This window comes from Brachyistius frenatus, unplaced genomic scaffold (genome assembly GCF_029030835.1).
Source record: "Brachyistius frenatus isolate BFR_SWC_R1_liver_20210118 unplaced genomic scaffold, ASM2903083v1 Contig_437, whole genome shotgun sequence".
Taxonomy (NCBI): Eukaryota; Metazoa; Chordata; class Actinopteri; family Embiotocidae; genus Brachyistius; species Brachyistius frenatus.
This window is the reverse complement of record NW_027211036.1, coordinates 85,001-101,250: the sequence shown is the minus strand read 5'-3', so window position 1 is coordinate 101,250 and position 16,250 is coordinate 85,001. Positions and strand designations below refer to the sequence as shown.

General features: G+C 45.9%; 2 protein-coding genes across 2 annotated transcripts in view; both read right to left on the bottom strand.

The window, feature by feature from the left end:
• Positions 1-4,655: 4,655 nt before the first annotated feature.
• On the bottom strand, positions 4,656-11,977 carry plin6 (perilipin 6). Its single transcript, XM_069725681.1, is given in 8 exon segments — positions 4,656-5,158; positions 8,408-8,707; positions 8,928-9,109; positions 9,226-9,463; positions 9,761-9,843; positions 10,372-10,570; positions 10,781-10,820; positions 11,973-11,977. Coding segments are annotated over 8 exon segments (1,410 nt in total). The 3' UTR covers positions 4,656-4,795.
• Positions 11,978-14,594: 2,617 nt separating this feature from the next.
• The window catches only part of syt11b (synaptotagmin XIb), an 8,891-nt gene continuing 7,235 nt past the window's right edge, over positions 14,595-16,250 (bottom strand). Inside the window, exon 4 of the mRNA XM_069725674.1 lies at positions 14,595-16,250. This exon is cut by the window's right edge and continues 646 nt beyond it. The gene's annotated coding sequence lies outside the window, so the exon portion shown is untranslated.

Genomic DNA, 16,250 nt, shown 5'->3' with positions numbered 1-16,250 from the left:
TGGGTCTCACAGTCTTCTTCAGCTTCTTCAGCAGTTCACAGACTGTAACACTGAGACACTCTGACCTCTGACCCCTGGGGATCCTGGCTGAGGTCAGGTCAGCATGGAGCCTCCAGGTGGAAAAAATAAGAGGAAATAAAAAGTCACCTGCGAGTCCTTCAGAATAAAAGCATGAAGATTTAAAACAAATGAAGTGTAGAGACACAAAGAGAAGAGATTCAGAATAAAATATATAAAATATTAATATATATAAAATTCACTGCTCCAAAAAAATAAAGGGAACACTTAAACAACTCAATGTAACTCCAGTCAATCCCACTTCTGTGAAATCAAGCTGTCCAGTTCGGATCAACACTGATTGAGGATCAGTTTCACCTGCTGTTGTACAAATGGAACAAACAGGTGGAAATGAGGCAATCATCAAGACAACCCTATAAAGGAACGGTTCTGCAGGTGGTGACCACAGACCGTTTCTCTGTCCTCGTCCTTTCTGGATGATCGTTGGTCCCTTTTGCATTTTGCCAGTGTCCTCACCACTAGAGGGAGCATGAGGTGTCTCCAACCCACAGAAGTTGTTCAGGTAGTGCAGCTCATCCAGGATGGCACATCAATGCACGCTGTGGCAAGAAGGTTTGCTGTGTCTGTCAGCACAGTGTCAAGAGGACGGAGGACATACCGGGAGACGGGCCGGTCCACCAGGAGACGTCGACGCTACGGACCGGCCCGTCCGTCCCCCAGACCTGAATCCAGTCCAGCACATCCGGGACATCGCGTCTCGTTCCGTCCACCGACGCCACGTCCACCGCAGACTGTCCGGGAGTGGACCGATGCTTTGATCCGGGTCTAGGAGGAGATCCCTCAGGAGAACATCCGTGGTCTCATCAGGAGCATGCCCAGGCGTTGTAGGGAGTGATACAGGCACGTGGAGGACACACACACTACTGAGACTCATTTGGACTTGTCTTCAGGAATCTCCACAGAAGTTGGATCAGCCTGTGATCTGATTTTTCCACTTTTATTTGGAGTATGATTCTGAATCCAGACCTCCATGGATAATGATTCTGATTTCCATTGATCATTCTGATGTTATTTTGTTCTCAACACATTCCACTATGTAATGAATCAAGATTTGAACTGGAATATCTCATTCATTGAGATCTAGGATGTGTTGTTTAAGTGTTCCCTTTATTTTTTGGAGCAGTGTATATAAAGTATAAATAAAACATAAATGTATATCCATCCATTATCTATACCCGCTTCATCCTGAACAAGGTCATGGGAGAACCAGAGGCACCGTCAGGAACAAGAGGAATCGACAGGAGCCAGAGGAACCGACAGGAACCCTGGCCCTCATGATGGTCGACAATGAAATGAGGCAGAGCCTGAAGGCAGGGTGCTGATTGGCTAAGGAGACACAGGTGAGCACAAAAACTGGCAGGAAAACCACAAGAGGAAGTAAAGGAGACGGACACCACAGGTAGGTCATTTCAAAATAAAACAGGAAGCCCAACAAACTGAAATGCAGAACTTTTTAGTAAGATGTGTCTCCAAACGTGTTATTGATTATACATGTGACACAATCAATGAACCTGATTAAGATCAGTCACTTCTACCTACAGCTGTCAATCAATGTGACAGCCTCATGATGTCATGTCACCATTCCAGTTTCATCAGCAGGTGGCGCCACATCCACAAACTACATCCTACATAAACACAGTCTGAGCACGTTCAAGTTCAACATTGTCACCTGTTCACGTGCGTTTACAAACATGTTAAAGAACATTAGAACATATCAAGAAAGATTCTGATCATGTCATCATGTGATCCAAACAACAGAACACACACGTTCTGATCCAAACATCTCAACGAGCTGCAGGTGATCAATCAGACCAAACCGCTTCACACATGTGGTCAGCAGGGGGCGTGATCTCCTCTCTGGTGATGATCCTCCTGTCAGGGCTCCTCCTCCACCGTAGCTCCACCCCCTCTGTGATGTCTCGCTCCGCCAGCCGGCGCCGTAGCTGAAACACATTTCCACATGTCAGCACTGTGATTGGTGACTGGCAGACAATTGAACATAAAGTGGGCGTGGCTTCAGTTCCTCTGATGTCCACTAGGTGCTGCTGCATGAGACTGCATTAAATGAAGGTCCAAAGAAGATGGTTTAGTTTCAGGAAGTGACGTACAGTTCCTCCAGGTGACCTCTGACCTGCTGCAGGATGGCGTCCGTCACCGTGGGGTCGTTCAGGTCCGTGGATCCTCTCAGCCGGATCGACACCGCCCACAGCGCCGAGGTCCGGTCCGGGTCGGCAGACGACTCACCTGTCTGACAGAGGAAGGCGTGTTTCTCACTGCAGGGCCGACGGAACCACGCGGCCGAGGACGGGTCCATCAGAACGCAGTCGGCCGTCCCGTCCAGCTCCGCCCACCGCCTGTAGGAGGCGTTGCTGCCGTCCGACCACAGTGGAGCCCGGTGGAGCCCGAACCAGGCGGAGGACACCGGAATGAATCCAACCAGGGCAGTGATCTGGATGTTGTCGCTGATGCTGGTGATGCTGCTCAGGTCCGTGTACTTCAACCGGCAGAAACTCTGAGCATCAAACCAGCTCATCGGCTCCTGGACCAGAACATGACGCTGCTCTGCAGCTGGAACACAACCACAACCAAACATTCATATATCCTCTGTTCTCTGTCCTGTGTCCTCTGTCATCCTGTTCTCTGTCCTCCTGCCCTCTGTCCTTCTGTCCACTGTCATCCTGCCCTCTGTCCTCCGTCCCCTGTCCTCCTGCCATCTTGTCCTCCTGCTTTCTGTTCTCTGTCCTCCTGCCCTCTGTCCTTTGTCCCCTGTCCTCCTGTCCTCTTGTACTCCTGCCCTCTGTCCCCTGTCCCTGATGTCTCACCACTGTAACAGACGGAGCGATGAAGGTCTCCACAGTCTCGGCTGAACCAGAATCCTCCAGTTGTGATCGCACACTCTCTGACATGCAGCTCCATTAAGCCCCAGATGGTGAACTGGGTTTCCATGGTAATGTCCTCAGACCATCTCCAGGGACTTTGGCGCAGTCCGATCCAGATCTTGTCCGTCCCCGCCGCCTGCTGCGCCTCAGTGTCGGCGTCCGCATCTGGAATGGTGGCGAGGTCAGAGAATGTCTCTCTGCAGTGACGCTGAGCTTCAGTCCACGTCTCCATCTGGCGGACGGGACAGAAACGCTGGGGGACACAGACCCACACAAGACCTGAGGGACAGAAGACATCAGGAGAGACAAGAGACATCAGGACAGACAGCCTGAGGACAGCATGGACGTATTTCAGGTTGACTGACCTAAGAGCACCAGCAGGACGTGTCCTCGTTCCTTCATGACTGGAGGATGTCTTCTTTAATAACAGCTTTATGTCCTCAGAGTGAAACACAAACTATCTCTGACCCTATCACTGATGACACGTACCTAAGAGACGCTGTCCGTCTTATATACACACACACACACACACGTAAAGATGTCTTTGAGTTTCATTAAATTCGATTTGGTTCAAAGATGATTTATTCAAAGTGTTTTAATGCAAAGCAGCTCAGAGACAAAAGGGCACATGTGTCTGGAGACTCCTGGAGACTCCTGGAGACACCTGGAGACGTGGAACCTGCATGTAAATCAGTTGGTTGATTTGTATGAGACGTTCAGTCTGATTTGATTAAAAAGATCATTGATGTGATTCTGATGAAGGTTCAAGGAGTCCTCTAAACAAATCAGGGAGGAGGACACGAGGACAGACTGAGGACACCAAGACGTTGTTGTGTTCATGTTGTGGACATGTAAAATGTGAGATAGTCACGCTTGGTGACGTCCAGGCGTGACAGTTTCACGTTTTCCTGTCGTGGACAAAAAATGAAATGTGTTTTACACGAAAATTAACTAATATTAAAAACATACTTTTGTGGTTGGAGAACAACGCTCTCCTCCTGAAGTGGAACCTCGACGTTCCACCGTCGTTCCACACGGAACCGTGTGAATCTGTGACATTTATATGCGTGTAAGTTTCACACCTTGACAGCAGGTTGAATTTACTCCTTTTCTTCGGTACAGAAACATGTTTATTTTGTTTGTTTTCTTTTATTCCTGCTGACGTTCAGATGTTTTTGTTTTGTGAATTAAAGCTGAATGAACAGTCGGAGGTTTGACGAAGCTTTATTTAAACAAACAACAAACATGTTACACGCTAAACTCATAAACCAGGAGGGACCAGGAGGGACCAAGAGGGACCAAGAGGAACGAGGAGGACCAGGAGGACCAGGAGGGGCCAGGAGGGACCAGGAGGGGCGCAATCAATAACAGGAAGTAAAGATCGATCTTTCCTCCAGAGTTTTTATGTAGAATGCTTAAACCTAGATTCCCGACAGAACCGGAGGAACCGAGATGAAAAGCGACGACCAATCAGAGAATCTTCTCATCTCTCAGCTGGAATTTAACTTCTCCGACTAACACGCAGACGGCAGAAGTTCTACTTCTGTTGTACGTTCACGTTTCTGTTGTGGTAGGAGATCCATCGACCAATCAGATGCAGTCAGTAAATCCTGATGAGATGACACTCTGCTCTACGCACGTTTGGACCAACCACAAACCTGCCTCACAACTTACTACTGTATTACCCATAATCCCCCTCTCTGTGCACGTGTCTTCGGAGAAGCAGAATTCCAGCGTCGGTGGTTCAACGATAATTTAGTGACAGCTGATTGTCAGGGGGCGGAGTCAGACAACGCGATGGGCGGGGATTAGAGCAGGGTCAAACCTCAGGGGGGCGTCTAAGAGTCGGACATTTCCTTGCCGAAGGCGGGTTCTTCATTGGAGTTGGGGGTCAGATACTCGAAGGCCTTCTGGCTCTGGGAGACGAACTGTTTAAGCGGCGCCAGCAGCATTTCAGTGGCGGAAGGCCGTCGGTGGGCGGCGCCTTCGGAAGGAACCGCCAGGCCCTCTATCTCCAGGGATGGAAGATCTTTCAGGCTGGAGCGGCGGCGGCCGTTGGGGGGGTCGGGGCTCAGGGGGCCCACAGAGCCTCGGGCGGCACGGGAATACAGACTTCGGCGGCGGCGAGAGCGGCCGTCCATCGCCTTCAGGAACAGACTGTTCGCCGAGCTGCGACGAGACGAGCTGTCGGATGCAAAGTCCTCCTGGTTCAGGAAGTCCTCAACCTCCTGAGCAGACGGCTGCTGCAGCTGAAACACATAAGACACACGGTCATGTCGGGGGATGAGCTCTGATGGTTCTGCATTTCTGATCTGACACGAATCAGCAACGAAATAGAAGTCGTGAAACCAACATGGTGGAACTGAAACGTTCCAACACGAGACGTCTGCAAAAGGAACAAGTTCAACAATATGTTTACAGGCGTGTCCAGGTGTTTTTACAGTTGTGCTCCTGGTGTTTTTACAGGGGGGTTCCAGGTGTTTTTACAGGCGTGTTTCAGGTGTTTTTAATGCCGTGTTGCAGGTGTTTTTACAGGCAGGTTCCAGGTGTTTTTACAGTTGTGCTCCAGATGTTTTTACAGGAGTGTTTCAGGTGTTTTTACAGGCGTATTCCAGGTGTTTTTACAGGCGTGTTTCAGGTGTTTTTACAGGCATGTTTCAGGTGCATTTACAGACATGTTTCAGGTGTTTTTACAGTTGTGCTCCAGGTGTTTTTAATGCCGTGTTTCAGGTGTTTTTACAGTTGTGCTCCAGGTGTTTTTAATGCCGTGTTTCAGGTGTTTTTACAGGCGTGCTTCAGGTGTTTTTACAGTTGTGCTCCAGATGTTTTTACAGGCGTGTTTCAGGTGTTTTTAATGCCCTGTTGCAGGTGTTTTTACAGGCGGGTTCCAGGTGTTTTTACAGTTGTGCTCCAGATGTTTTTACAGGAGTGTTTCAGGTGTTTTTACAGGCGTATTCCAGGTGTTTTTACAGCTGTGTTTCAGGTGTTTTTACAGGCATGTTTAAGGTGCATTTACAGGCATGTTTCAGGTGTTTTTACAGGCAGGTTCCAGGTGTTTTTACAGGCGTGTTTCAGGTGTTTTACAGGCATGTTTCAGGTGCATTTACAGGCAGGTTCCAGGTGTTTTTACAGGCGTGTTTCAGGTGCATTTACAGGCAGGTTCCAGGTGTTTTTACAGGCGTGTTTCAGGTGTTGTTAATGCCGTGTTTCAGATGTTTTTACAGGCGTGTTTCAGGTGTTTTTAACGCTGTGTTGCAGGTGTTTTTACAGGCATGTTTCAGGTGCATTTACAGGCGTGTTTCAGGTGTTTTTAACGCTGTGTTGCAGGTGTTTTTACAGGCGGGTTGCAGGTGTTTTTACAGGCAGGTTCCAGGTGTTTTTACAGTTGTGCTCCAGATGTTTTTACAGGAGTGTTTCAGGTGTTTTTACAGGCGTATTCCAGGTGTTTTTACAGGCGTGTTTCAGGTGTTTTTACAGGCATGTTTCAGGTGCATTTACAGACATGTTTCAGGTGTTTTTACAGTTGTGCTCCAGGTGTTTTTAATGCCGTGTTTCAGGTGTTTTTACAGTTGTGCTCCAGGTGTTTTTAATGCCGTGTTTCGGGTGTTTTTACAGGCGTGCTTCAGGTGTTTTTACAGTTGTGCTCCAGATGTTTTTACAGGCGTGTTTCAGGTGTTTTTAATGCCCTGTTGCAGGTGTTTTTACAGGCGGGTTCCAGGTGTTTTTACAGTTGTGCTCCAGATGTTTTTACAGGAGTGTTTCAGGTGTTTTTACAGGCGTATTCCAGGTGTTTTTACAGCTGTGTTTCAGGTGTTTTTACAGGCATGTTTAAGGTGCATTTACAGGCATGTTTCAGGTGTTTTTACAGGCAGGTTCCAGGTGTTTTTACAGGCGTGTTTCAGGTGTTTTACAGGCATGTTTCAGGTGCATTTACAGGCAGGTTCCAGGTGTTTTTACAGGCGTGTTTCAGGTGTTGTTAATGCCGTATTTCAGATGTTTTTACAGGCGTGTTTCAGGTGTTTTTAACGCTGTGTTGCAGGTGTTTTTACAGGCATGTTTCAGGTGCATTTACAGGCGTGTTTCAGGTGTTTTTAACGCTGTGTTGCAGGTGTTTTTACAGGCGGGTTGCAGGTGTTTTTACATTTGTGCTCCAGATGTTTTTACAGGAGTGTTTCAGGTGTTTTTACAGGCAGATTCCAAGTGTTTTTACAGTTGTGCTCCAGGTGTTTTTATTGCCGTGTTTCAAGTGTTTTTACAGGCAGGTTCCAGGTGTTTTTACAGGTGGGTTCCAGGTGTTTTTACAGTTGTGCGCCAGATTTTTTACAGGCGTGTTTCAGGTGTTTTAATGCCGTGTTTCAGGTTTTTTTACAGGCAGGTTCCGGGTGTTTTTACAGGCGTGTTTCAGGTGTTTTTACAGGCGGGTTCCAGGTGTTTTTACAGTTGTGCTCCAGATGTTTTTACAGGCGTGTTTCAGGTGTTTTTACATTTGTGCTCCAGATGTTTTTACAGGAGTGTCTCAGGTGTTTTTACAGGCGGATTCCAAGTGTTTTTACAGGCAGGTTCCAGGTGTTTTTACAGGCGTGTTTTTACAGGCATGTTTCAGTTGCATTTACAGGCATGTTTCAGGTGCATTTACAGGCGGGCTCCAGGTGTTTTTACAGTTGTGCTCCAGATGTTTTTACAGGCGTGTTTCAGGTGCGTTTACAGGCGTGTTTCAGGTGCTTTTAATGCTGTGTTTCAGGTGTTTTTACAGGCAGGTTCCAGGTGTTTTTACAGGCTTGTTTCAGGTGTTTTTACAGGCGGGTTTCAGGTGTTTTTACAGTTGTGCTCCAGATGTTTTTACAGTTGTGCTCCGGGTGTTTTTACAGGCATGTTCCAGGTGTTTTTAATGCTGTGTTTCAGGTGTTTTTACAGGCAGGTTTCAGGTGTTTTTACAGGCGTGTTTCAGGTGTTTTTACAGTTGTGCTCCAGGTGTTTTTAAAGGCGTGTTTCAGGTGTTTTTACAGGCGGGTTCAAGGTGTTTTTGCAGTTGTGCTCCAGGTGTTTTTAAAGTCGTGTTTCAGGTGTTTTACAGGCATGTTTCAGGTGTGTTTACAGGCGTGTTTCGGGTGTTTTAATGCCGTGTTTCAGGTGTTTTTACAGGCATGTTTCAGGTGCATTTACAGGCATGTTTCAGGTGCATTTACAGGCGGGTTCCAGGTGTTTTTACAGTTGTGCTCCAGATGTTTTTACAGACATGTTTCAGGTGCGTTTACAGGTGTGTTTCAGGTGTTTTTACAAGCGTGTTTCAGGTATTTTTACAGGCGTGCTTCAGATGTTTTTACAGGCATTTCAGGTGTGTTTACAGGTGTGCTTCAGCTGTTTTAAATGTGTGTTTCAGGTGTTTTTACAGGCATGTTTGAGGTGTTTTTACAGGCGTGTTTCAGGTGTTTTTACAGGTGTGTTTTTACAGGCGTGTTTCAGGCCCTCCACTCTGGACTCACCATGTTGTACAACGGTGTGGCGTTGATCACCAGCTGCAGGAGGATCTTGGAGAGTTCCTGCAGGTCTCGGAGCAGATGTTGGATTTGATCCGGCAGCTCTCGGACCTGCTGAACCGGAGTTAGCTCGACTAGCGTGGTGGCCCGACCTTTGACCCTGCTTAAGGTGGTCTCTCTGAGGCTTTCTGCTCGGTACACCAGCGCCACCAAGAGGCCCTGCAGGAACTGCAACAGATCACCGAGCAGCTCCAGGATCTGACCGAGACCCACCTGCAGGGAACAGACAGCAAGCATGATGTCACAGTGATGTCACAGCGATGTCACAGCGATGTCATCAACGTCCTTTAAATCCCGTCTTCAAACAAGTCTCACCAGTTTGATCTTTAACATCTTTAAACCCGTCTGACTTCAGTCTCACGTCCTGCTCGTGACTGAAGTTCAGACGTTACGTTTAAATTCAGGAAGCAGGAAGTGGGTTTAGTGGACTCACCTTGTCGGCGGCGTCTCCGAGCGTCCGCACGGCGTTCTGCAGCTGCTCCCTGACCTTCATCAGGCGGTGGTGCAGCTGCAGGCTGAGAGTCAGAAGCAGGCTGCGAACTCGGGTCCACAGACTCGGCTCCTCATCCTCATCTTCATCCTCGTACTCCTGAACACGCATCTCCCACTCACGACCTGACGATGACATCACACATGAATCTGATGGAGCTGCAGAGCGTCCAGCTGATTCCCCAATGAAGATATCTTCTCCTCCAGCTCCCCCTCCTCCCCAGCGGTCCACCTGTACTCACGCAGCGTAGGTGGGAGGGGCATGTAGAAGGCGGTAGCGTCCTCCAGACGACTCAGCACATCATCCAGTCCCGAGGTGGCGACTCGGCCGACCTGAGTCTCCTGCAACTGAACCACGGCTGCTCGAGCGGCGTCGTTCAGACGCTCCAGCTGATCCAGAGCTCCGTCCAGCCCGTCCACCACCCACAGCTGCACATCGTCCAGCGTCAGGAAGAAGGCGTCCTTCAGGTGGCTCATCACCTGGTCAGCAGGTGCACATTTAAAGGTACAGTACATCAGCTCAGGACCAGCTCACCTGCTCCACTACTGCACTGTTGCACCTGCTGCACTGCTGCACTGCTGCACTGTTGCACCTGCTGCACCTGCTGCACCTGCTGCACTGTTGCACCTGCTGCACTGTTGCACCTGCTGCACCTGCTGCACTGTTGCACCTGCTGCACCTGCTGCACCTGCACTGACGGATGTTCTGGCTTCTGATCAAACCTGTTGAGAATTAATGTGATTTTTTACATGTTAAGAAGTGAAAGCAGAACAAACCTCGTCGGTCGACTGGTTCAAGATCGGAAAGTTTCTCTCCAGACGGTCAAGACCAACGAGAGCAAAACTATTCGCAACGTTGACTGCAGAAAAGAAACAGACATGATTTACTGTGGAGGGAAACGAAGGTGGAGGAGAGCAGCAGAAAGTCCAACTACACTGTTAGCATTAGCACTGTTAGCAGCATTAGCACTGTTAGCAGCATTAGCAATGTTAGCAGCATTAGCTGACTATCAGTAGTATTCGCAGTACTATCGGTAGTATTAGTAGTACAGTCGGTAGTATTCGCAGTACTATCGGTAGTATTAGTAGTACAGTCGGTAGTATTAGCAGTACAATCGGTAGTATTAGCAGTACAATTGGTAGTATTCGCAGTACAATCGGTAGTATTCGCAGTACTATCGGTAGTATTCGCAGTACTATCGGTAGTATTCGCAGTACAATCGGTAGTATTAGCAGTACTATCGGTAGTATTCGCAGTACTGTCGGTAGTATTAGCAGTACTATCGGTAGTATTAGCAGTACAATGGGTAGTATTAGCAGTACTATCGGTAGTATTAGTAGTAACAGTTGTAGTACCAGTTGTAGTATTGGCGATATTGATTACGTACTCTGCGGCTCCAGACTCTGGAGGAGGGGCGTGGCTCGTCTTAAGGCCTCGTGGGAGACGCTGCGAACTCCGACCTCGGCGACTCCGCCCATCAGACCCAGCAGAGGGTAGCGACCTTTGACCTCGGAGTACGTGGACGTCACCGACTGTAACGCCGAGCGAAGGAGAGGCAGACGAGATGCTCTGAGCACGGCGCTGATCTGAAACAACATTGGTGGACCATCCTTTAATACCCAATCATGTGACTGATTGGTTGCCATGGTAACCTAATGAGATGTTCCACCAGCTGTTTTATGTTACATTCTGTTTTTATCTGTATTCGACACTGAGTTTTTACAGTGAAGTGCTCGGGTTCCCTCCACCTGTGCAGAGGCTGCTGATTGGCTGCTGATTGGCTGGTCTGAACTCACCTTGTGTTCCTGACGAGCTGACATTTCTCTTTCTCCGAATCTGAGGGGGAACAGAACAGAGGTCACGGAGGTCATCATGAGGCAGTCAGCTGCCGAGCGTCACAAAGACGCGACTGTTGGCGTGAAAATCGTCTTCTGCTGCTGAAGCCACAACGACACAAACCGCTCATTGAGTTTGGAGTCTTTAAAAAGAGAGCGTGAAGAAACTGAAATCAGCTGTTTAGGTTTCATAAAGTCTTTAGAGGCGGAAAACACGCCGAAGATTCACCTCAATAAGGAACGTCATGACTGACAAATATTCTCCTGCAAATAAAAATAATCTGTTCATCTTCAAATGGAATAAAATTTCTGTTTTTACAGGAAGTGTTTTCATCACTGACTCAAGGATTTATGATCTTCATTATTATCTACAAAACTGAAGACGTCACATGAAATATCATCAATCATCCTGTTGCTTTTTATACTGGAGTCATTTCCAATGACACATTTTACACTGTAAAAAACGATTCAGGAAAACAGTTTTAACAGCTGACGAGAGCTGAAGCCACACACACACACACACACACACACACACACACACACACACACACATACAACACACCCATACTGAATGAGACTGTTTTACAGGTTTAGTTTTTTTTTCAGACATTTGAAATCAATGCGTCACAACAATTAAATGATCAATAACTCCTGAACAGGTGAATTAAATATTAAATCCACTGACTATTTTATTAATTTATCAAAGATTATTTTTCTTTCTAAACAGCCTGAGGATTCAGCTCGACGTCCCAGACGTGTCTATTTGAGGACATTCAGTCAGTAATGAGACATTCAGCTGTTAATTTTTTGATTTTATACACTTTATTAATCCCCAAGAGGAAATGTCTTCACTACAGCAGGGGGGCTCTCAGGGGGGAGCTGCTGCAGCAGGCTGCCACTAGCGCGGCGCCAGGTAACCTGACGTGCATGTTTTTGGATGATGGGAGGAAGCCGGAGAACCCGGAGAGAACCCACGCAAGCACAGAGAGAACATGCAAACTCCGCACAGAAAGGGCCAGGACCGGATTCGAACCTGGAACCTTTTTGCTGTGAGGTGACAGTGCTAACCACTGCACCACCGTGCCACCCTTAAATATCATTGATTGATTGATTATCAGCCAACGTCTCGTTAATAATGAAGAATCAGTCTTACCCCATCAGAGCACCTCTGCTGTGGATGACCTGCTGAACCGAGTGATGATGATGACGGCGATGAAGATGACGAAGTCCCTCGGACTTTATAACCTGTTGATGAAGAGTCCGGCCCGGTTTAAAGGTGGATCACAGCGTCCTGATTGGCCAAAGCCAAGTGTGATGTCACTGACAGAAAAATTCTGTTTCTCTGACGAATCAATTAACTGTGAATAAAAGAGATCATTTAGGACACACACACACACACACACACACACACACACACACACACACACACACACACACACACACACACACACACACACACACACACACACACACACACACACACACACACACTCTAACTTGTGTAACTCACTCCTGAAGCCGGAGACACACATTGTCCAACATTCAATAAAAACAGTGAAAAGTCACACAAACCACCAAATGATCAAATCTTGTCAGGGACACACAATCAAAGGCCTCACCTGACCTCACCTGACCTCACCTCTACATTTATTTAATGTTTGTAAATGTCTGAACACTCCCGTATGCAATTCCTAACCTGAACCGTCAGATCCAACCCGATGACGTCAGTTCAGATTATTGAATTATTGCAGCGGGTCTGAGAGGGTTGGACTCTGCGCTGCGGTGGATCAGTGAACTGTTTGAGGGGGCGGGGCCCTCTTCCTCAACTGTGGGTCTGATGTGGGTCAGAAATTTTGAAACTGAACCCAAAGGAGTCTTTGGTGAAACTAGCATCAGTTAGCCAGGAAACAGTCTGTCTTCAAGAGACAGCTGATTTAAGGAAGTGAAGCGTCAAACAGGAAGTGATGGGATTATAGGAAGTGCTGGGATTACAGGAGATGATGGGTTTATAGGAAGTGTGGTCGTGAACAGTAGAAAATGTTCCATGTGTTCAGTGAACTCGTGGACAGATGATGAGGATGATGAAGACCTCAGTGTGTTGATCCTGCAGCAGAAAAAACTACAAGACGCCTTTTTGTGGTGGATTGATGTTTTACGTGACACAAGGAAACGTTGGGAAGCCGATCTGTATCAAGCCTTGAATAATCTTTATGCGGTCAGAGTTTTCTCATGAAAAGTGTGGTCAGCTCGTTTCCTCTGAAATCAGCAGCGTGGAGTTTTTCCTGCTAAAAAGCCGGAGGAGGCAGGCGAGGAGGTCAGAGCACTCCTCATGAAGGGAGCAGTGTTCCTGTGTTCTGGGAAACCTTCATGTGACTGGACTCTTCAACACGCCTTATCACGGATGAAGGAAGTTCAGAAACAAGAGGCGCTTCACTGACACGGATCTGATGCTCTTACTGATCCTGTGATCTCGCAGCCCGTTATGATAATAATCATATTACCATAATAATGTGATTACCATAATAATACTCATATTACCATAATAATACTAATATATAACATAATAATACTCATATTACCATAATAATACTGTGAGTACCATAATAATACTCATATTACCATAATACTCATATTACCATAATGATATCAATATATATATACCATAATAATACTCATATTACCATAATAATACTCACATTACCATAATAATACTCATATATACCATAATAATACTCTTATTACATAATACTACTCCTATATACCATAATAATACTCATATTAACATAATAATACTCCTATTAGGGAGGCTGTAGCTCAGACGGTAGAGTAGGTTGAACACTAATCGGAAGGTTGGTGGTTCAATCCCCAGCTCCTCCTGTCCACATGCCTAAGTGTCCTTGAGCAAGACACTGAACCCTGAGTTGCTCCCGATGGTGAACCATCAGTGTGTGAATGTTCTCCTGATGGCAGCACCTTGCATGGTGATCTGTCTCATTAGTGTGTGAGTGGAAAAACATGTTAAAGAGCTTTGAGACCAAAAGGTGATAAAACTATACAAGTACAGACCATTTAACATTTCTATTACCATAATAATACTCCTATATACATAATAATACTCTTATTACCATAATAATAACCATATTACCATAATAATACTCCTATATGCCATAATACTCATATTAACATAATAATACTAATATATACCATAATATGTACCATAATAATACTACTATATGTCATAATACTCCTACTACCATAATACTACTCCTATATACCACAATAATACTCCTATTACCATAATAGTAATACTATATACCATACTACTCCTATATAATATAAAAATACTGCTATTACCATAATAATACTCATATTACCATAATACTCATATTACCATAATAATACTCCTAGATACCATAATAATACTCATATATACCATAATAATACTACTACATGTCATAATACTATTACCATAATACTCCTATATACCATAATAATAATAATAATCCTATTACCATAATACTCATGTATATCATAATAATAACACTCTATGTCATAATACTCCTATTACCATAATAATACTCCTATATACCATAATAATAATATTATGTCATAATACTCCTATTATCATAATACTACTATATATACCATAATAATACTCCTATATATATATCATAATAATACTACTATATGTCATAATAATAACAGAACAGTTCTAACAGAACCTTTTAATAACCTGTTGATCTTAATAAAGTTAAATAACGTCCAGACGCAGCCGTCAAGGCTAACTCTTTTATTTGCACGTCCAATTAGTGTTAACAAACCCAACATAGAGGTTAGCATCCAGGTCTACAGCAGGGGGCGCTCAAACACACTAAAGCTCTGAGGACATCAGACAGGAAGAAAACCAGCAAACATCTTCACATCTGTACAAATCTACAGTCCGTCATTCAGTCTGTCTGTGGTCTGTAGCTGTCTGTCTATCTGTAGCTGTCTGTGGTCTGTTGCTGTCTGTCTATCTGTAGCTGTCTGTGGTCTGTAGCTGTCTGTCTATCTGTAGCTGTCTGTGGTCTGTTGCTGTCTGTGGTCTGTTGCTGTCTATGGTCTGTTGCTGTCTATGGTCTGTAGCTGTCTGTGGTCTGTTGCTGTCTGTGGTCTGCAGTCCTTCTTTACATGTCTACAGGTGAAGTTAGTTTCACACAGGTATTATTGGTCAGCAGGTTGAAGGTGACTCACGTTGAACTAAATGTGACTCAGTGTTGTCACTGAAAGTAGCGTTGAAGCAGCTCCAACTTCACTTCACACACGTTCAGCTTTATAAAACTAATGAACAGGGAACAGCGCCACCAGTTGGCAGAATGTTCACTCTGTTCATTCGGAGTCCAAACGGGTCGGGAACAGAATGAAAATGTACAATATGAGACACAAAGAGAGGAAGAGAAGCAGAGGAGAGCTGCGGCTGCTGGTTCTGTTAGTGGACCGGTCCAATCCGAGGAATGGATCCCAGAACCTTTGTTCAGAACCTTCGTTCAGAACCTTCTCTGCAGGTTGTGATTCAGGTGTTTGGGTCATATCTGGACTACAGAACCAGAATGAGAACCTGTGATCTATTCCTCAAACATAATAAAAGGATTTATAGATCTGATCAGGAGGTATTGATCATCATCGTGTTACAGTGAAACACACCTGAACAGGTGTCTCCTAGAAAACTGTTATTTGTGTTCATGTTTGTTTTTGTTTAAAACTGTGCAGGTGACATCATCGCAGTGTTTCACCTGCAGATCACATGACCCAAAAATCAGAGGCTCCACAGCTGTTCTCTGCTCCAGTCTGCAGTTATTATAGGAAAGCATTCATGTTACAAACACCTATTTTACATCAGCGTTCAGCCTCCTGAAGGAGGCGGAGTTATTATCATCCAAGGTCACATGACCTTCACCACAGTTTGTAGTCCACTTCCTGCAGGAACATGTGCAGCTGCAGGCAGAGAGCATGCTGCGACTGAAACATCAATCAGGAGGATGAGGATGAGAAGTGGGCGGGGCCTGCAGCAGTCTCTGTGTCTCACTGACTTCTTCTATATTCAGCGTAAATGCAGCGTTACGGAGGAGTTCATGTTTTTTATCTGTCGGAGCTGAAAGATCAGTCGTCATGACGATCAGTCATCGTGACGGACAGTCAGTCATCGTGACGGTCTTCAATAATAGACGGTCACCGTGACTGTCGTCGTCATGATGGTTGTCATGATAGACAGTCATCGTGGCGGTCTGTCGTCATGACAACCAATCATTGACGTCAGCAGTGCTCAGTTTTTGTGTTTTCAGACAGACGTGCGATGAACTGCATGACAACAGCAGCAGGGATCTTCTTTATTGATCATTGATCAATCCTCCTCAGACGAAGAGGAGGAGGAGGAAGAGGAGGAATGGATTTT